The following is a 22532-nucleotide window of genomic DNA, read 5'->3' on the forward strand; positions in this document are numbered from 1 at the left end:
TGATCAGAGGGGGCTGCAGGTGGAAGCAGCAGTGGGATGATCAGAGGGGGGGCTGCAGGTGGAAGCAGCAGTGGGATGATCAGAGGGGGCTGCAGGTGGAAGCAGCAGTGGGATGATCAGAGGGGGCTGCAGGTGGAAGCAGCAGTGGGATGATCAGAGGGGGCTGCAGGTGGAAGCAGCAGTGGGATGATCAGAGGGGGCTGCAGGTGGAAGCAGCAGTGGGATGATCAGAGGGGGGGCTGCAGGTGGAAGCAGCAGTGGGATGATCAGAGGGGGGGGGCTGCAGGTGGAAGCAGCAGTGGGATGATCAGGGGGGGGCTGCAGGTGGAAGCAGCAGTGGGATGATCAGGGGGGGGCTGCAGGTGGAAGCAGCAGTGGGATGATCAGGGGGGGGCTGCAGGTGGAAGCAGCAGTGGGATGATCAGGGGGGGGCTGCAGGTGGAAGCAGCAGTGGGATGATCAGAGGGGGCTGCAGGTGGAAGCAGCAGTGGGATGATCAGAGGGGGGGCTGCAGGTGGAAGCAGCAGTGGGATGATCAGAGGGGGCTGCAGGTGGAAGCAGCAGTGGGATGATCAGAGGGGGCTGCAGGTGGAAGCAGCAGTGGGATGATCAGAGGGGGGGCTGCAGGTGGAAGCAGCATGCAGCTCCTAAAGCTCTGGCCTGCAGACGTGCACATTTCAGACTAAACATCCTGTCGTAGTCACCATGTCTAATTATTATACTAAATAATTTGCTCAACCAACGGAGGAAAGGCATGCTGGGAGGTTCAGCACTCACAAAGGGGGAGGGAACCAACTACAGTTTCCCTCCACGACCACCAGAGGGCAGACATCACGGCCCAGAAGTCCAGAAAAATACCTGGTATCAGGTGAAACCCGGGAGGGGAAAAACCCAGAACCACCAACTACAACACAAATAAAACAAGGAAGTAAAACACAGTTCGGTTTCAGGACCGACCATTGGAGCAGCCCCCACTATAATTATAATAATAATAATACATATTATTTATAGGTGCCTTTCAGGACACTCGAGGTCGCCGTACAAAAGGACATTAAAAACAATCAATAAAAACATGGCAATCAATTAAAAACATAGCAAAGTACAATCCATAAAACAACAGTAAAGTGCAATAGTGAGGTCATTCCAGTCCCAGGATTATTGTAAGTCTGCAGGTCTGAAGAGGTGAGTTTTAAGGTGGTGGACAGGTAGAGATCAACAAAACATGTTATTTTATTGTCTGAAAAATGGTTCAAATATGTTATTTTGTTACTTGAAAATTTTTAAATATGTTTTGTTGATGAGAAAATATGTTTCTGTGTGTTTATTATTTTTGTGAGGGGGATATATATTGTTTTTCGGCACTACCTTGTTCTCTATAGCTGATATAACATGAATTACTCCTATGTGGGATCAATAAAGTTCTTATTTTTACCATCTGAGAAAATTAAATATATTATATTTGGTGCCTAACTGTTTCCCAAGTATATTAGTGCGTGTGTGAATGAATAAATGAGACGTAAAACGTACATTTCTTTGTAGAAAGGCGCTTTATGAAAATAAGTCAATTTACCAGTAGAGGGCAGTAGAGGGGCAGCAGCCGCCGTCTGGAGGCGGAAGTGACGTAGCGAGTCCTCGGTTCCCCGGAAGCGGAAGTGACGGGTCCTGGTTCCTCCTGTGATGGTTCAGAGAAACGACGGAGAAGCTGCTGCCGCAGACCGGTCCAGGTAACACCCTGAATCTTATTAATACCCCTCTAATTACCCCATTATTACCCCCATTATCACCTCCCAAACCCCGACCTTTAACCCCTCTACCCGCCGTTAGCTCCAGCCGGCTAGTTAGCGCTAGCTCAGGCTAACAGACATTCTCCTCTTTATCCGCTCTGACAGCTGAAATAAGTGGGTTTTCTGGGGGTTTTATCACGGTCTGGTCCCGGTTCTGGTCCCCCTGTTCCTCTCCGGTGCTGTCATGTCTCCACCGGGACCAACCAGGGGTTCTACCGGGTCAGATCAGCATCAGCAGCAGCAGTTCTGACAGCTGCAGCTTCAAAGTTCACTTTAAACCGGTTCTCTGTCAATAACATGATTCTGGGGGTTTAACCTGTGTGTGTGTGTGTGTGTGTGTGTGTGTGTGTGTGTGTGTGTGTGTGTGTGTGTGTGTGTGTGTGTGTGTGTGTGTGTGTGTGTGTGTGTGTGTGTGTGTGTGTGTGTGTGTGTGTGTGTGTGTGTGTGTGTGTGTGTGTGGGAGTGTGGGAGTGTGGGAGGGGGTTGTTACACCTGAGAGTCAACTTTACAGCTCAGACTGGAACAAACACTTTCGCTTTAGTCTAAAGATGTTTAAATGTAAGAGTTTAAAAGTTAGTTAGTTAATATTTATTTTGGTCAATCACAAACATAAAAATCAACAAACAAGATAATAAACATTTACAGGTTTTTCCCTGCTCAACATTGTGATTATTTGACTGAAAAGGTCTGGGCTTGAAGCAGAAAGATTATCTTACCTTTTAACAGAATAGAATATACAAAAGAACAAATGAAGTATCATGAGGCTACACAAAATAATAATAATAGTAATAATAGTAATAGCAATAATATGATAATAATGATGATGATGATGATAATAATAGTAATAATAATAATAATAATGATGATAATAATAATAATGATGATGATGATGATGATGATAATAATAATCATAATAACTGTAATAATAGTAATAATAATAATAGCTCAAATAACTAATAATAATAATGATAATAATAATAATAGCAATAATATGATAATAATAATAATGATAGCTCTGAAAACAGAAAGTGAAAAGATGCTAAAGAAACCGACAAAACCAATTTAAGTTGTCATTTTATCTCATACATGTGTATATTCTTCTTTGTTTGCTTATTGTGCTTCTATATATGTGTCCAATACCTTTGCTTTGAATAATATCTTGTACGCTTTTATTGAGTTGGCTAGTTTAAGCGTGTCCTAACTGATCCTGACTGGTTCTGGTTTCATTATGTGAAACATAATGTGTGTTACTAACAAAAGGGAATTAAAGCACATTTCTTTATTTTAAATATTTTCAGTTTATATATACATTGATTGTGTTCAAGTGAAACATTTACATTTTCTTTTAATTTGTCATTTCCACTCATGAGGCTCTGGCCTTCATGACTGATGACACAGACATCGTTCTTCCCCCTTTCTAAAAACGCAGTTACGAATCTTTCAGAACTGTATTTTCACGACCTACGGCGCACCGTACGAAAAGGCGCCGTCTACACACACACACGGCGCCGCCTTACAACAACACACACACACACACACATACAAGTGTGTGTATTTAAAAATAGAGCGGAAGCAAAACTGAGTTTGATTGTGCTTTATTTAAGTCTTTATTACAAAGTACAACATTTTTTTAAATCACCAATGAATAATCAAAAATTAAAACGGCATGGAATGGGATGGATGGAGAGACGGCACCGTTTCATAAAACGAAAGCACCAAGACCGACCTCCTTGAAAATGTTCAATTTTCATTTCTTCCGCTAGCGTTACTGCTTTCAGTCGAACCGTTTCCTCCGAAACGCTCCTTACAATAACAACACATTGGGCGCACTGCGCTATAGGGCGCACTGCGCTATAGGGCGCGCCGCACGTTTTGAAAAAAATATAAGACGTTTATATTTGCCTTATGGTCGTGAGAATACAGTAATCCTGAGGGAAATTCAAAGCACCAGGACGTCCCTTACGCTGCTAAATCACATGGAAGCAGGATGAGATTGTAAGATCTAAGATCATGTTTTCACACAAAATAAGGATTTAAAAAGGAGGTAGTAACATTTGCTCATGAATGTATTTAAATGATGAGACTTAGTGTCTCTAATCTGTTTATGATTCACAACTTCATTTAAAGTAGCCAAGGATCCTAAAAGCAGCGTCTCCCAAAATAAAAATGGGCTGATTGTTTCTATTTTAGTCTCAGAGGGAGACGGGGAGGGAGACGAAGATGCTGAGTCTGAGTTAGTGTTGGAGTCTGCAGACTGTAATCCTCTCATCTGTGAGGAGCAGCAGATTAGCAGCAGAGGGTCTCGTTAACGCCGCCGGACAGAACCGGGACAGAACCAGGACAGAACCAGCCGTCAGCACAACGTCTCGTTAACGCCCCTCGCTGCTCGGCCTGCAGCCGGCCTGACTCCTTCCTATCCAGCACCGTTTGGTCTTTGCAAAGCCGTGTTTATTTATTCATCAGAAGTAGTAAAACATTACAGACTCTTTCAGTCTAACGATCAATATCTGAGTTTAAGGAGCTCTAAGAGCGTTGACGAGGCTGTTGGGCGTAGTTTCCTCCAGATGATTCCAAGCTTTGTGTTGAGCACATCATCATCACTTTGGGAGGTAGAGGGATTGATCGGCCCAATGATTAAAAAAAAAAAATAATCCAGTGATTTAAATGTTGATACAGGGCAAGTAAAAACGACTTTTTTTATCCTGCAGTTTTTGATTTTAATTTTCTTGATCTCGATGTTTTATCTTTGTGTCTGTGAAGCGTCTTTGAGATCTTTTAAAAGTGCTCTATAAATAAAATGTATTATTATTATTATTATTAGGGCCCGAGCACTGACAGTGCGAAGGCCCTATTGTATCTGTAGGAATTATTCTCATTCTCGTTGTTTTTCTCGTTTTTCTTCCGACGGAATGAAGGCCTTTTTTCCCCCTAAACGTGCCCAAAAAGTCACCAAATTTTGCACCGCGCCAGGCCTGGTGAAAAATGTGATATTTAATGGTTTGCATTAATGGGCGTGGCCTAACGGCTCAACAGCGCCCCCTAGAAAACTTTGTGCCTCAAGCCCCACAATACGGTTTGACGTACATGCACGAAAATCGGTACACACCTGTATCATGTCACAACTTAAAGAAAAGTCTCTTGGCGCCATGGCCCAAACCAAACAGGAAGTCGGCCATTTGGAATTAATCATGTCATTTTGGCACAATTTATGGCATTTCTTCGGCAAATAATTCACCCCGAACCGTAACGTGCACCCAGGTGTGTTATACATCAAAATGTGCGTCTCCACCCTGCGACTACAAGCATTACTTTTCTCTTTCAAAAGCGTTACCGTGGCGACGCTAGACGCCAAAAAGCGCCCACCCTTCATCTGATTGGTCCATATTTGATAGTTCCTACTTTCTGCCATAACTTTTTAATAGTTTGGTATAGAGACATGTGGGTGGTGTCATCGGACTCGGTATTGAGTCCTTGACCTTTTATTGGTGAAAATTGCACGCGCGAGGGCCCGTTCATCCATTCATCGCTGCTGCAGCTTTAATTATTATTATTACTTTTTCCACTGACGTGAACGAGAGAGACGGCCGTTTGGTCCAACTGGATAAACCGGATAGAGCAACGGAGGACGGTGTTTCTGATCATGATGGATCATGATTGGTCAGTCACGGACCAATCAGAAGGCTCAATTGGAGAATCCAAACGAACTAAAAAGTCTTGAGGGGAAGATTCCACCTGAGAACAAACCGCTGATTAGGATAAGGAAAGATTCCACCTGAGAACAAACCGTTGACAAGGATAAAGCCAAACGGCTGATTTGAGGAGCTTTAGCTCCCGCGGGCGGCTGTTTTTAACCCTGAACTTTCAGGTCTGGTAGTTGTAGAATGAAGACGTGCTCAAACACGCAGAAACGAGAGATTTATCTCCCGCCAGCGACAGTCGGGACAGGAAGTGGATCTGTTAATTGTAGACGAGGTATTTTAGCCTGGAGTGTCATTTTGAAGTTGAGAGAATCTCAACTTTATGCAAATGAGCAGCGGCGACGCTGAGGCAGCGTCCAATCACAGACCGGGATTCCCAAAGCAATAATTCATTCACATGCACACGTGAGCAGAGCTGCAACCAAACTTATTTTATCAGGAATTAATATCTTCATCTAGAAAACTGATATTTTAGCTGATCTGACCTGGTCATTTTTACCTGAACTAAACGTTTTTACTTGAACTAAATGTAATTTATATATATATATATATATATATATATATATATATATATATATAAAACAGGTAAAATACAAGAAAATATTGACGGTTACAAACTAATTGTAACCACAGGTGTCACTCATGACGCTGGTGACGTTTCTGTCTCATAATGTGACGTTCTGAAGCCTAAATGTCAGTTTCTCTCCGTTTACAAGCAAACGTGAAGACGGAGGTTTTAAAAATCTACACTTTGGACGGAGTTTTCAGAAATGATGGTTTTTGGAGACTTTGAGCTTCGTTTTCCTGTAAACGAACGACCAAAACGCATGAAAACACCAGCGTTTTTGGTACTTGGAAACGGGGTCTTAGTCTGGGTTTCTCTGGTCTCACGTTAGCTCTGTCGTTGTCTCGTTGCAGCTAGTCTTGTCTCACGTTAGCTCTGTCGTTGTCTCGTTGCAGCTAGCCTCCCAGGAGCCCCCCCGATGTCATGGCCTCCGGACGCAGCTCCTCCCCGGCTCCTCGTCCCGGCGGCCGAGGCCGAGACGGGATCTTCCTCAAGGAGCAGGCCGGCCCGGCCCAACGCTGCCGGCCCGTCCGCTCGCTGCCCGACGTCTGCCCCAAGGAGCCCACGGGTAGGTAGAACCTCCGTACCGGTCCTGGACCTGGACCGGTAGGTAGAACACCAACTCCGTACCGGTCCTGGACCTGGACCGGTAGGTAGAACCTCCGGGTCCTCAAATTATTGATTTTATTCACTAAAAATTAGAAATGTCCGCCATGTTTTTTTGTTTGATTCAGTCTGCAAATGATGACGTAAATGACCCCTCGTTATGTCCACTAGCCCTCGTTATTTCCACTAGCCCAGTGCTTCTCAATCCTGGTCCTCGTGGGCCCCTGTCCTGCAGGTTTTAGATGTTTCCTGCACCAACACACCTGATTCTAATTAAAGGTCCTCATTAGCCTCATTAGTCACCAAGGTCTGCACAGTTCTGTTGATGACACACGTACTTGTATCACGGTGTGCTGAAGCAGGAAACATCTAAAACATGCAGGACAGGGAACACGAGGACCAGGATTGAGAAACACTGCACTAGCCCTAGATCAGGGTTCTTCAACCCACGGCTCTTTAGCGCCGCCCTAGTGGCTCCTGGAGCTTTTTCAAAAATGTTTGACTTTTTTTTTCCTTCTTTTTTTCTCTTTTTTTCTTTTTTTCCTCTTTTTTTTCTTCCTTTTTCCTTTCCTTTTTAATCTTGACATTTCGACTTTTTTCTCGACATTTCGACTTTTTTCTCGACATTTCGCCTTTTTTCTCGAAGTGCATAATGAATAAATCTCCCCCCAATTATAACTAATATACTAATATTTTGCGGCTCCGACATATTCGTTTTTTGTGTTTTTGGTCCAATATGGCTCTAAAACATGTTGGGTTGCCGACGCCTGACCTAGATGAAAAGAGGAACTGGGACACCACTACCCTCACGGGAACGTGGGAAATGTAGGGGTAGGTCTGAAAACTAGGACATGGGGGGATTGGGACTGGCCCTAAGTCCTAATCTTCCATGACGATATTTAGTCCTAATTTTCCTTGTCAATGTCAATGTCAATTTTATTTATAAAGCACATTTAAAAACGACCGAGGTCGACCAAAGTGCTGTACAGTTTACAATAACATGAAACAATACCAAAAGAAAATACAGTACAAAGTGTAGAAACAATAAAATCACTAACGTGCTAGAATGATCAATAAAATAGAAATAAAAAATAGAAAATAGACGGCAAAGAACAGACACACAAAGTGCACAATCACTTCTCACAAATGTACTATGTACTATTTACCGTACACCAAAAGCCAAAGAAAATAAATATGTTTTCAAAGAAGACTTAAAAATAGGCCTGTGTTGAAAAAAATCGATTCTCATATTAATTCCTAAAAATCGATTCATATGTCTAAAGATCGATTTAATTTTTTTTTTTTTTTTTTTCATCATTACAACTTTTGGTATTTTTTAGTTTATGCCCAAAAAAGGAATATTTTGTTGGACAGGAGAATAACTGGTGCCATGTTTTTGCCTTTAAATATATTTAAAGGTTTAAATATTTAAAGGAAAACATTAAAGTTTTCGGTTATAATTGCATAAATTGTCTATATTTCATTACTTTATAAACTGTCTTGGGGTTACATTTACATAAATGTTAAAAACCAAATTCTCATAAATGGGAAAAACTAAAACTGATTTCCTGCGTCTGTTTCCTCCTGGATCTGTTTGGTAATTCTGCCCCACGATGTTTCTGTTTCAGTTCTATCAGCATTCTGGGAGCTGATTGGTCCTTACAGCATCATTAGCTGCAATACTTGCTGTTGAATCTCAATATAATACTAGTATTAATATGTTGCAGAACTACAGTCATATCATTCATGCAACAGCTGAAAAAACTGTTTTATTAACAGTAACCCAAATCAATATCGAATCGGATCGTGATAATCGATTCTGAATCTTAAGAATCGGAATCGAATCAATTCTTGACATTTGAATGGATCCCCAGCCCTAGTTTTGAGCCTGGATTTAGGGACGTCTAAAAGCAACTGACTTGACGACCTTGATTAAATCGTCTCTCTCCGTGTTTCCCCCAGGAGAGGCCGGGTTCTGATTTTCCCTGATTAAACCAGCTCTCTCCCCGTCCCCTGCAGGTGAGGGGCGGGTTCTGTTCAACGGGCCGTCCGTGGTGTCGGAGCACGACTGCTGGACCGTGTTCAGCTCCAAGGTCAACCTCCCCGCCGCGCTCAACGACCCGCGGCTCGCCAAGCGGGAGTCGGACTTCTTCACCAAGACGTGGGGGCTGGACTTCACGGAGACGGAGGTGATGCCGTCGTTCTGCCTCCCCGTCCTCACCCGGGAGGACTTCAGCCCGTACCTGCAGGAGATGAGCCCGGTAAGACCCGCTGGAACGTTAGCGTAGCTACGCAGACTTGGTAAGACCCGCTGGAACGTTAGCGTAGCTACGCAGACTTGGTAAGACCCGCTGGGAACGTTAGCGTAGCTACGCACACTTGGTAAGACCCGGTTCTGAGGCCTGTCCTCCACTAGGGCTGGGGATCAAACCCAAACGCTCCAGGGCGGGGCAGGAATCCGGCTCCGGCGGTTCCACCTCCCGTCTCTTTGTTTGCTCAGATCTGGTTGGATTCCTCTGATTGTTGTTTAATTTCTCTCTGATCACAGCACAAACTGGTTCATACCAAACCCTGAAGCAGGGCATTGTGGGTAATGACATGCTTCATATTTAAACTTGGACATAGTGAAATATATACTTTTATTCATGTTGTTTAAGAAAAGTAGTTTTGTATTTTGTCAAAACTCTTAACTAAAAACCCAGAAGGCCGTTTGTACGATTGTATTGTACACTTTTTTTATTATTTATTTATTTATTTATTTATTTAATTGTATTTATTATTTTACACATTATTATTATTATTATTATTATAAATAAATATATATATATATATATATATATATATATATATATATATATATATATATATATATATATATATATATATATATATATATAAAATCAAATAAAATAATTGCATTCTTTTATGGTATAATATATATGTATATATATATATATATTATACCATAAAATAATACAATTATTTTATTTGATTAATTTTATATATTATTTTACTTATTTTTATTATAATAATGATAATAATAATAATAATACCTGGCAGGTACAGCCGGAGAACCTACTTTATAAATCTGCAGGTCTGGAATCAGACGACCAACGTTTCAGGTTAAGGGTCATTTCTCCTTCACTTCAGATTCATCCAGATTAATTATATAAACTATATAAAAACACGTGTGTTTAACCCACATTTACTGGTGCTGCGGCTTTATCTTCCCTAACGTGGCGTGTTGTTGTCAGTGTTTGGTTTATCTTTATCTTCCCTAACGTGGCGTGTTGTTGTCAGTGTTTGGTTTCAGCTGTAAAAGCAGATAAAGATCTGAGGTGTTTCTCTCTCCCTCAAACTGTTCCTGACACAGTTTAGTGGTTTTAACTGAAGCTTTTATTTCCCTGCAGGTTTTACGTCGAGTAAAACTGATTTATTCTCCGCTCTGATATTTATCTGACGCCTCATTCAACCGTCAGCTCGTCTGAAGCTCCAGACAAAGACGAGGGCGTCGTCCGTCACGCGACTAATAAAGTTCCCGGGTAATAAAGAAGCTCCTGAACTCTGACCCGGTTTATTGTTTGATTGTTTTCAGAGGGAACGGATCCACGAGCGCTGCAAGACGATCTGCCCCAACAAAGACGACGTGGACGCCGTCTCCAGTATCAGCAGCAACCACGGTAATTATTGATCCCTGTAAACATCACGGTAGGAATTATTGATCTCTGTAAACATCACGGTATGAATTATTGATCCCTGAATCCCCACTAACTCATGACATAAGGATGAACGCATCCAGCTGTAACACCCAACATATAACATTTTTTATATATATATATATATATATATATATATATATACATATATACATACATACATATAAGTTACTGAGTCTTCAAAATCTGAATCTTTTCTGACATCACAACCTGGAGTTATAAAGGATTTATTTTCATCCTTGAGTGTTCGTAAATGGCACCATGGTGCTGTGGAACTTTATTATTATGATGCTGCAAATATTATTATTGTTATTATTATTATTGTTATCATCAGCATCACCAGTGGCGGCTGGTGGGGGGGCGGGGCATTAACCTCGGCATCCATGGGGGTGTAACGGTACAGAAGTCACGGTCAGGTACCAGCTTGGTACAACGGGGGAAAAGAAAGGTATTATTTCAAAAGCAAGTGTTATTTAACCTTTTTAAAACAAACGTAAAAATCTGGTTTGTGTCGTTCAGTTTGATTTTCTAGAAAAGACGGGAATGAATTGTCCAATTAGATTAAAAACAGTTTGTCATGATACTAAAGTAAAATAAAAAGACTTTTTGGAACCAAATAGATATTTAAACATTTAATTAATATTGACAGTCTCCCACAGACTGAAATAACACCTTTATTAGTAGCGCCCCCTACTGACCAGCCGCCACTGATCATCACCATCATCATCATCATCATCACCACCATCATCATCATCACCATCATCAAAGCTATCTAACCTGGACATCTTTATTCTGATCCAGTTGTTTAATAATGTTTAGTGTAAAGATGTTTAAAGTGAAGTTTCTGAGTGAATAACTGATCCAGTGTTTGTTTGTTTTCTGCAGACAAGTCCAGAGCGGAGCTGGAGCAAGTCCCCAAGGTAAAATATAAAAACATTAAAACCAACATGATCAAACTATGGTCTGGATCAGCTCCTACATTTGATGTTTTCTGGTCGTAACTCCGTTTACCGGCATGAAAAATGTTTTTTTTTTTTTTTTTTTTTATTACCGGTTAGCAGAAACTAAAGTGCCACCGGAAAACTATTCCTACCGAAAACAACTTTTTTTTTTAGTTCCCTTCACCATAGAAAGGTTCCTTTCGTGATTAGACTTTTTAATGTTATAAAAATATGTAATTTAGTGTGAAACGGTGCTGTTTTATCCACATATGTTTTATTTATTTAACACATTTGGATAACATGTTATATGTTAGAGTAAACCGGCCTTTTTATTTTGTATAATTTTTATTCTATCTTTTTATTTTGCTTTGCAAACCTATGTTATTAAGGATTTTTGATATTTTCTTGACACATTATGGTTTTTATTAATCAAACAACAGAAAAATAATCGTTACAATTATCATCCAATTACTCGTTAGATTAGTCGACTAATCGAAACATAATAAAATAATTAGTCAACTAATAATAATGGACGTTTGAATCAGGAAGCGGGAGTCAGCGCGAGAACGACTAGCGGCTCGCAGAGATTTTATTACCGTATTTTCGCGACCGTACGGCGCGCCATGTGGAAAAGTGCAGCCTCAGTTATGTGTGCCATTTCTGTATTTAACACACACACGGCGAACCGAACGAAAAGGCGCCGTCTACACACACATGGAGCGCCGCCTTACAACACACACACACAAGCATACAAGTGTGCGTATTTAAAAATAGAGCGGGAGCAAAACTGAGTTCTATTGTGCTTTATTTAAGTCTTTTTTCTTATTTAAGCCCACCTCCCCGCCCCGCCGAGCAGGCCGCCTGTTTTTGTAAAATCTCACTTTAGGCTCGAGAGCGGCGGCTGTGTAAAAATGAATCAGACACACACTCGCTTTTGCTATAAGATATGAATACATTTATTAGCAAACAAGCAGTGCACACAAAAAGACTCACACACAATTGCTCTTTGCTAGGATAACTCTGTGTCAAGTTATCCGCTGCAAATGACAAAGCAACAGACAGTTACATAGGGGCTAGGCGATGTACCTCTTACCTTAACACAGAAGGACTGGAGAGCCGGAACAGTCCAGGCAGAGTAGCGATAAAAACCCCGGCTGGGCGTCGTGCACTAGACCCGCAGCTGACTCTGAATCCGGACTTCCGGCTCTCGCGTCTTTATACCTTTCTACTCAGCACCTTGCGGACGGGGTTGCCCCTTCAACCCCCGCCTGCCAGTTCCCACGCTATGGCTTGGTTCACACGGGAGCTGCTGTGACGTACTCGATTGCGCAACCGCTTTGTTCGTGTCGGCGCTGATCAGAAAAAAATAAGTTTTGTGTCCTGAAATGTCCTTGGTTCTCAAAACAGTCATATCAGCTATGCACCTGTTGTTTAATCTAACTGTGAGAGAGCAGCTTCACCCCAACCCGCCCACTTCTCACCTGGGTGTGGAAAAGCAAACGAGGACAAAGCGGGTGGAGGCGGGACGAGGCGCGCTGAGTAGATACTAGTGGAAAAGCGCCACATGTCTCACCTCTGGTCCGGGTCGTTGCAGATGTTCATGAGGCCCGACTTCGCCCTGGACGACCCGACAACCTTCAACGCCGTCTTGCCCTGGTCGCACTTCCACGGAGCCGGAGGGAAGAGCAGCCGGGACGGAGCGTCGTCCAAGTTGCTGCAGGAGAAGGTGAGTTCCCGGGGGAACCGGAGTTCCCGGGGGAACCGGCCGTCCGGTCCCACACTCAGTCTTTCTGACACTCAGTCTTTCAATTCAATTTTATTTGTATAGCGTCTAATACAACAAAAGTTGTCTCTAGACGCTTTCCAGAGATCCAGAACATGAACATAAACATAAACATAAACCCCAGAGCAATTATTACATAAACAATGGCAGGTAAAAACTCCCATAGTGGGAGAAAAACCTTAAGCCAAACAGTGGCAAGAAAAACTCCCCTTTAGGAGGAAGAAACCTGGACCAGGACCAGGCTCATAAGGGGGGACCCTCCTGCCGAGGGCCAGACTGGGGGAGTCGGGGACGTCAGCAGCACAGCAGGCAGGTGGAAGCAGCAGCGGGATGACCAGGGGTGGGGACCGCAGGCCAGCACGCAGCTCCCGAAGCTCCGGCCCGATCAGCAAGTCCCAGGTTGGGGTGCAGGGTCGGGGAAAGGTTGAGAAGGGGCAGGGCCAGGGAGAGGAGTCTTGACAGACAAACCTCTCCCCCGCCTGCCCGGGCCGTTACCCTGACCATTACTCTGACCGTTACCCTGACCGGGCCGTTACCCTGACCGGGCCGTTACCCCGACCGGGCCGTCACCCTGACCGGGCCGTTACCCTGACCGTTACCCTTCCCGGGCCGTTACCCTGGCCAGGCCGTTACCCTGACCGGGCCGTTACCCTGACCGGGCCGTTACCCTGACCGGGCCGTTACCCTGACCGGGCCGTCACCCTTACCGGGCCGTTACCCTGCCCCTCTCACTCCCACGCTGCAGGTTCCGGTGTTTTGCATTCAGAGATGCTCTTCACCACCGGCAGAGGATGCTGCACCATGTACAAAAGAGAAAAAAGAGAAGAGAAGGGGGGACCAGCCCAAGAAACTACAGGAGCGACTCTAACACACTAGAGTTTCCACTACCTAGAGATTTACCAACACCAGCTAGAGGTTTACTAAACACTAACTATAGGCTTTACTAAACAGAAAGGTTTTAAGTTTAGTTTTAAAGGTGGAGGTGGTGTCAGCCTCCTTAACCCAGATTGGAAGTTGGTTCCATAGTAATGGTGCCTGATAGCAGAACGCCCGCCCTCCAAATCTACATTTGGATACTCTAGGACAGGGGTTTTCAATTCCGGTCCTCGGGCCTCCCTGCCCTGCATGTTTTAGATGTTGCCTTGCATTAACACACCTGATTCTAATTAATGGTCCTCTTTAGTTTGTCATCGAGGTTTGTACAACTCTGTTGATGACACAGCTCCTTGTATCATGGTGTGCTGAAAGCAGGGAAACATCTAAAACATGCAAGGCAGGGGGACCTGAGGACCGGAATTGAAAACCCCTGCTCTAGGAACTACGCGTAAACCTGCACTCCGAGAACGGAGAGCTCTGCCAGGAACATAAGGCACTTTCTGACACCCAGTGGGTGAAACCCGCTGTGAAGTCACATCTGTGACGTCATGCACATTCCCTCTATTTTTACGTATTAATGTGCCTTGTTTTGTTCTGTTTTGTGTCTTTGTAATAGTGAATATAAATATTTGTCGCCCCTCCCCAGCTGAGCCACTACCTGGACGTGGTGGAGGTCAGCATCGCCCGCCAGATCTCCCTGCGCTCCGACGCCTTCTTCCACGCCATGTCGTCGCAGCACGAGCTGCAGGACCGCCTGGGGGAGACGCAGCACGCCGTGGCGGTGCTGCGGGGCCGCATGGCCGCCATGGACCGGGTTATGTGCCAGGGGCCCCTGCGGGCCCTCGGTGCCGCCTTGACCCGCAACAACCTGGTGAAGCTGCACGGCAAGCTGAAGCTGATGGCGGCGGTGCAGCAGACGCAGCCCACGGTGCAGCTGCTGCTGCACACGGCCGAGTTCGTGGGGGCGCTGGAGCTGATCGGGACCACCAAGGAGGTGCTGCAGCAGGAGCTGCAGGGGGTGACCAGTTTCAGGTGAGGGGGGGCCCTGGGGGGCCGGGGGGCTGGAGCTGCAGCAGGAGCTGCAGGGGGTCACCAGCTTCAGGTGAGGGGGGGGCCACGGGGGGGAGGGGGGTATGGGGATGCGGGGGCTGGAGCTGCAGGGGGTCACCAGTTTCAGGTACCAGGGGGGTGGAGGACTTACCTGGATTCACACTGAAAGCGTCTCAGGTGTCTGGTTGTCATTCATCGTGTCCGAGAGCTGCTACCATTCATTGTCTATGAGAGCTGCTACCATTCATGTCTATGAGAGCTGCTACCATTCATGTCTATGAGAGCTGCTACCATTCATGTCTATGAGAGCTGCTACCATTCATGTCTATGAGAGCTGCTACCATTCATGTCTATGAGAGCTGCTACCATTCATGTCTATGAGAGCTGCTACCATTCATGTCTATGAGAGCTGCTACCATTCATGTCTATGAGAGCTGCTACCATTCATGTCTATGAGAGCTGCTACCATTCATGTCTATGAGAGCTGCTACCATTCATGTCTATGAGAGCTGCTACCATTCATGTCTATGAGAGCTGCTACCATTCATTGAGAAAAAAAGTCAAAATATTGAGAAAAAAGTCGAAATGTCGAGATTCATGTTTTTTCTCAACATTTCGACTTTTTTCACAAAATTTCAACTTTTTTCTCGACATTTCAACTTTTTTCTTGACATTTCAACTTTTTTCTTGACATTTCAACTTTTTTCTTGACATTTCAACTTTTTTCTTGACATTTTGACTTTTTTCTCAACATTGACTTTTTTCTCGACATTTTGACTTTTTTCACAACATTTCAACTTTTTTCTCAACATTTCAACTTTATTCATGAAATTTTGACTTTTTTCTCGACATTTGAACTTCTTTCTCAACGTTTCGACTTTTTTCTCGAAATTGGACTTCAAAATTTACCTCGAAATTTTGCCTTTTTTCTCAACATTTCAACTTTCTGCATGAAATATTGACTTTTTCTCAACATTTTGACATTTTTCTCAAAGTGCATAATGACAATCTCATTGTCTATGAGAGCTGCTACCATTCATGTCTATGAGAGCTGCTACCATTCATGTCTATGAGAGCTGCTACCATTCATGTCTATGAGAGCTGCTACCATTCATGTCTATGAGAGCTGCTACCAGAGGCGTCGGATTCGTCCAGAGCGTCAATTTGAAGTTGAAAAATCTGAACTTTATGCAAATGAGCAGCAGCGCCGCCGAGGCAGCGTCCAATCACGGTGCACTAACAAACTTATTTTATCAGGAATTAATATATTTAATTAGGCGTCGACAGGTTTTCAGCATGATGCAGCGTCACAAGCTCCACAGGAGATTTCTGACGCTTTCAGTGTGAATCCTCCATCAGACCCCCCAGGGAGACCTGGTCAGATCTGGTCTGACCTCTGACCCCCCAGGGGGAGCCGTTCTGATTTGGCCTGATCTGGTCTAACTGATCCTCTCTTCTCCTCTCCTCTCTTCTCCTCTCTCTTCTCTTCTCTCCTCTCCTCCTCTCAGACATCTGGGCTCTCAGCTCTGTGAGCTGGAGAAGTTGATCGATAAGATGATGGTGGAGGATTTCAGCATGTACGCCCGCAGTGACCTAAACCGGAACCTGAGGGAGGAACCGCTGGTCCTGGAGAAGGTCTGGACCCCGACCCAGAACTAGAAACTAGGGCCTAAAAACTAGACCTGGAAATTGGGACCTAGAAACTAGGGCCTAGAAACTAGGACCTAGAAACTAGGGCCTAGAAACTAGGGCCTAGAACCTAGAAACTAGGGCCTAGAAACTAGGGCCTAGACACTAGGACCTAGAAACTAGAAACTAGGGCCTAGAAACTAGGGCCTAGACACTAGGACCTAGAAACTGGGACCTAGAAACTAGGGCCTAGAAACTAGAAACTAGGGCCTAGAAACCGGGGCCTAGAAACCGGGGCCTAGAAACTAGGACCTAGAAACTAGGACCTAGAAACTAGAAACTAGGGCCTAGAAACTAGAAACTAGGGCCTAGAAACTAGGGCCTAGACACTAGGGCCTAGAAACTAGGGCCTAGAAACTGGGACCTAGAAACTAGGACCTAGAAACTAGGGCCTAGAAACTAGAAACTAGGGCCTAGAAACTAGGGCCTAGAAACCGGGGCCTAGAAACTAGGACCTAGAAACTAGGACCTAGAAACTAGGACCTAGAAACTGGGACCTAGAAACTAGGGCCTAGAAACTAGAAACTAGGGCCTAGAAACCGGGGCCTAGAAACTAGGACCTAGAAACTAGGGCCTAGAAACTAGGGCCTAGAAACCGGGGCCTAGAAACTAGGACCTAGAAACTAGAAACTAGGGCCTAGAAACTAGAGCCTAGCAACTAGAAACTAGGGCCTAGAAACTAGGACCTAAAAACTAGAAACTAGGACCTAGAAACTAGGACCTAAAAACTAGAAACTAGGACCTAGAAACTAGGGCCTAGAAACTAGAAACTAGGGCCTAGAAACTAGGGCCTAGACACTAGGACCTAGAAACTAGGACCTAGAAACTGGGACCTAGAAACTAGGGCCTAGAAACTAGAAACTAGGACCTAGAAACTAGGGCCTAGAAACTAGAAACTAGGGCCTAGAAACTAGGGCCTAGAAACTAGAAACTAGGGCCTAGAAACTAGGGCCTAGACACTAGGACCTAGAAACTAGGACCTAGAAACTGGGACCTAGAAACTAGGGCCTAGAAACTAGAAACTAGGGCCTAGAAACTAGAAACTAGGACCTAGAAACTAGGGCCTAGAAACTAGAAACTAGGGCCTAGAAACTAGAAACTAGGGCCTAGAAACCGGGGCCTAGAAACCGGGGCCTAGAAACTAGGACCTAGAAACTAGAAACTAGGGCCTAGAAACCGGGGCCTAGAAACTAGGACCTAGAAACTAGAAACTAGGGCCTAGAAACTAGGACCTAGAAACTAGAAACTAGGGCCTAGAAACTAGACCTAGAAACTAGGGCCTAGACACTAGGACCTAGAAACTAGGGCCTAGAAACCGGGGCCTAGAAACTAGGACCTAGAAACTAGAAACTAGAGACTAGGGCCTAGAAACTAGGACCTAGAAACTAGGACCTAGAAACTAGAAACTGGGACCTAGAAACTAGGACCTAGCAAATAGAAACTAGGGCCTAGAAACTAGGACCTAGAAACTAGGGCCTAGAAACTAGAATCTAGGACCTAGAAACTAGAAACTAGGGCCTAAAAACTAGGGCCTAGAAACTAGGGCCTAGAAACTGGGACATATAAACTAGAAACTAGGGCCTAGAAACTAGAAACTAGGGCCTAGAAGCTAGGACCTAGACACTATGGCCTAGAAACTAGGGCCTAGAAACTAGAAACTAGGGCCTAGAAACTAGAAACTAGGACCTAGAAACTAGGGCCTAGAAACTGGGGCCTAGAAACTGGGACCTAGAAACTAGAACCTAGAAACTAGGGCCTAAAAACTAGAAACTAGGACCTAGAAACTAGGGCCTAGAAACTAGGGCCTAGAAACTGGGGCCTAGAAACTAGGACCTAGCAACTAGAAACTAGGGCCTAGAAACTAGGGCCTAGAAACTAGGACCTAGAAACTAGGGCCTAGAAACTAGGGCCTAGAAACTAGAAACTAGGGCCTAGAAACTAGAATCTAGGACCTAGAAACTAGAAACTAGGACCTAGAAACTAGGGCCTAGAAACTAGGACCTAGAAACTAGGACCTAGCAACTAGAAACTAGGGCCTAAAGACTAGGGCCTAGAAACTAGGGCCTAGAAACTAGGGCCTAGAAACTAGGGCCTAGAAACTAGAGCCTAGAAACTAGGGCCTAGAAACTAGGGCCTAGAAACTAGGGCCTAGAAACTAGGGCCTAGAAACTGGGACCTAGAAACTAGGACCTAGAAACTAGGGCCTAGAAACTAGGGCCTAGAAACTAGGACCTGGAAACTAGGACCTAGAAACTAGAAACTAGGGTCTAGAAACTAGGGCCTAGAAACTAGGGCCTAGAAACTAGGGCCTAGAAACTAGGACCTAGAAACTAGAAACTAGGGCCTGGAAACTAGGGCCTGGAAACTAGGGCCTAGAAACTAGGGCCTAGAAACTAGGGCCTAGAAACTAGGACCTAGAAACTAGGGCCTAGAAACTAGAAACTAGGGCCTAGAAACTAGAAACTAGGACCTAGAAACTAGGGCCTAGAAACTAGAAACTAGGGCCTAGAAACTAGAAACTAGGGCCTAGAAACCGGGGCCTAGAAACCGGGGCCTAGAAACTAGGACCTAGAAACTAGAAACTAGGGCCTAGAAACCGGGGCCTAGAAACTAGGACCTAGAAACTAGAAACTAGGGCCTAGAAACTAGGACCTAGAAACTAGAAACTAGGGCCTAGAAACTAGACCTAGAAACTAGGGCCTAGACACTAGGACCTAGAAACTAGGGCCTAGAAACCGGGGCCTAGAAACTAGGACCTAGAAACTAGAGACTAGGGCCTAGAAACTAGGACCTAGAAACTAGGACCTAGAAACTAGAAACTGGGACCTAGAAACTAGGACCTAGCAAATAGAAACTAGGGCCTAGAAACTAGGACCTAGAAACTAGGGCCTAGAAACTAGAATCTAGGACCTAGAAACTAGAAACTAGGGCCTAAAAACTAGGGCCTAGAAACTAGGGCCTAGAAACTGGGACATATAAACTAGAAACTAGGGCCTAGAAACTAGAAACTAGGGCCTAGAAGCTAGGACCTAGACACTATGGCCTAGAAACTAGGGCCTAGAAACTAGAAACTAGGGCCTAGAAACTAGAAACTAGGACCTAGAAACTAGGGCCTAGAAACTGGGGCCTAGAAACTGGGACCTAGAAACTAGAACCTAGAAACTAGGGCCTAAAAACTAGAAACTAGGACCTAGAAACTAGGGCCTAGAAACTAGGGCCTAGAAACTGGGGCCTAGAAACTAGGACCTAGCAACTAGAAACTAGGGCCTAGAAACTAGGGCCTAGAAACTAGGACCTAGAAACTAGGGCCTAGAAACTAGGGCCTAGAAACTAGAAACTAGGGCCTAGAAACTAGAATCTAGGACCTAGAAACTAGAAACTAGGACCTAGAAACTAGGGCCTAGAAACTAGGACCTAGAAACTAGGACCTAGCAACTAGAAACTAGGGCCTAAAGACTAGGGCCTAGAAACTAGGGCCTAGAAACTAGGGCCTAGAAACTAGGGCCTAGAAACTAGAGCCTAGAAACTAGGGCCTAGAAACTAGGGCCTAGAAACTAGGGCCTAGAAACTAGGGCCTAGAAACTGGGACCTAGAAACTAGGACCTAGAAACTAGGGCCTAGAAACTAGGGCCTAGAAACTAGGACCTGGAAACTAGGACCTAGAAACTAGAAACTAGGGTCTAGAAACTAGGGCCTAGAAACTAGGGCCTAGAAACTAGGGCCTAGAAACTAGGACCTAGAAACTAGAAACTAGGGCCTGGAAACTAGGGCCTGGAAACTAGGGCCTAGAAACTAGGGCCTAGAAACTAGGGCCTAGAAACTAGGACCTAGAAACTAGGGCCTAGAAACTAGGACCTAGAAACCAGGGTCTAGAAACTAGGGCCTAAAAACTAGGGCCTAGAAACTAGGGTCTAGAAACTAGAAACTAGGACCTAGAAACTAGAAACTGTGACCTAGACACTAGGGCCTAGAAACTAGGGCCTAGAAACTGGGACCTAGAAACTAGGACCTAGAAACTAGAAACTAGGGCCTAGAAACTAGGGCCTAGAAACTAGGGCCTAGAAACTAGGGCCTAGAAACTAGGGCCTAAAAACTAGGGCCTAGAAACTAGGGCCTAAAAACTAGGGCCTAGAAACTAGGGCCTAGAAACTAGAAACTGGGACCTAGACACTAGGGCCTAGAAACTAGGGCCTAGAAACTAGGGCCTAGAAACTAGAGCCTAGAAACTAGGGCCTAGAAACTAGGGCCTAGAAACTAGAAACTGGGGCCTAGAAACTGGGACCTAGAAACTAGGACCTAGAAACTAGGGCCTAGAAACTAGGGCCTGGAAACTAGGACCTGGAAACTAGGACCTAGAAACTAGAAACTAGGGCCTAGAAACTAGGGCCTAGAAACTAGGGCCTAGAAACTAGGACCTACAAACTAGGACCTAGCAACTAGAAACTAGGGCCTGGAAACTAGGGCCTGGAAACTAGGGCCTAGAAACTAGGGCCTAGAAACTAGGGCCTAGAAACTAGGGCCTAAAAACTAGGGCCTAGAAACTAGGGCCTAGAAACTAGAAACTGGGACCTAGACACTAGGGCCTAGAAACTAGGGCCTAGAAACTGGGACCTAGAAACTAGGACCTAGAAACTAGAAACTAGGGCCTAGAAACTAGGGCCTAGAAACTAGAACCTAGAAACTAGGGCCTAGAAACTAGGACCTAGGGCCTAGAAATTGGGACCTAGAAACTAGGGCCTAAAAACTAAGGCCTAAAAACTAGAACCTAGACCTAGAAATTGGGACCTAGAAACTAGAACCCAGAAACTGGGACCTAGACACTAGGGCCTAAAAACTAGGGCCTAGAAACTAGGACCTAGAAACTAGGGCCTAGAAACTAGAAACTAGGACCTAGAAACTAGGGCCTAGAAACTGGGACCTAGAAACTAGAAACTAGGGCCCAGAAACTAGAAACTAGGACCTAGAAACTAGGGCCTAGAAACTAGGGCCTAGAAACTAGGGCCTAGAAACTGGGACCTGGAAACTAGAAACTAGGGCCTAGAAACTAGGGCCTAGAAACTAGAAACTAGGACCTAGAAACTAGGGCCTAGAAACTAGGGCCTAGAAACTAGAAACTAGGACCTAGAAACTAGGGCCTAGAAACTAGGGCCTAGAAACTAGAAACTAGGACCTAGAAACTAGGGCCTAGAAACTAGGGCCTAGAAACTAGGGCCTAGAAACTAGAAACTAGGACCTAGAAACTAGGGCCTAGAAACTGGGACCTAGAAACTAGAAACTAGGGCCCAGAAACTAGAAACTAGGACCTAGAAACTAGGGCCTAGAAACTAGGGCCTAGAAACTAGGGCCTAGAAACTAGGGCCTAGAAACTGGGACCTGGAAACTAGAAACTAGGGCCTAGAAACTAGAAACTAGGGCCTAGAAACTAGAAACTAGGGCCTAGAAACTAGACACTAGGGCCTAGAAACTAGGGCCTAGAAACTGGGGCCTAGAAACTGGGGCCTAGAAACTGGGACCTAGAAACTAGAACCTAGAAACTAGGGCCTAAAAACTAGAACCTAGACCTAGAAGTTGGGACCTAGAAACTAGAACCCAGAAACTGAGACCTAGAAACTAGGGCCTAGAAACTAGGGCCTAGAAACTAGAAACTAGGACCTAGAAACTAGGGCCTAGAAACTAGGGCCTAGAAACTAGGGCCTAGAAACTATGGCCTAGAAACTAGAAACTAGGACCTAGAAACTAGGGCCTAGAAACTAGGGCCTAGAAACTAGGGCCTAGAAACTATGGCCTAGAAACTAGGACCTAGCAACTAGAAACTAGGGCCTAG

At 44.6% G+C, this 22532-nt stretch overlaps 1 protein-coding gene across 3 annotated transcripts in view; it reads left to right on the forward strand.

Annotated features, from left to right (window-relative positions):
* The first annotated feature begins 1637 nt into the window (after nt 1-1637).
* The window catches only part of vps54 (VPS54 subunit of GARP complex), a 315827-nt gene continuing 294932 nt past the window's right edge, over nt 1638-22532 (forward strand). For all 3 annotated transcript variants that reach the window (XM_061724343.1, XM_061724488.1, XM_061724416.1), the window contains exons 1-8: nt 1638-1724; nt 6443-6615; nt 8673-8914; nt 10249-10333; nt 11255-11289; nt 12905-13036; nt 14616-15001; nt 16528-16654. In XM_061724343.1, coding sequence (XP_061580327.1) covers nt 6471-6615; nt 8673-8914; nt 10249-10333; nt 11255-11289; nt 12905-13036; nt 14616-15001; nt 16528-16654 — 1152 coding nt within the window. In that variant the 5' untranslated portion in view covers nt 1638-1724; nt 6443-6470. The remainder of the gene's footprint in view (nt 1725-6442; nt 6616-8672; nt 8915-10248; nt 10334-11254; nt 11290-12904; nt 13037-14615; nt 15002-16527; nt 16655-22532) is intronic.

Source organism: Cololabis saira, chromosome 1 (assembly GCF_033807715.1).
Source record: "Cololabis saira isolate AMF1-May2022 chromosome 1, fColSai1.1, whole genome shotgun sequence".
Lineage (NCBI taxonomy): Eukaryota > Metazoa > Chordata > Actinopteri > Beloniformes > Belonidae > Cololabis > Cololabis saira.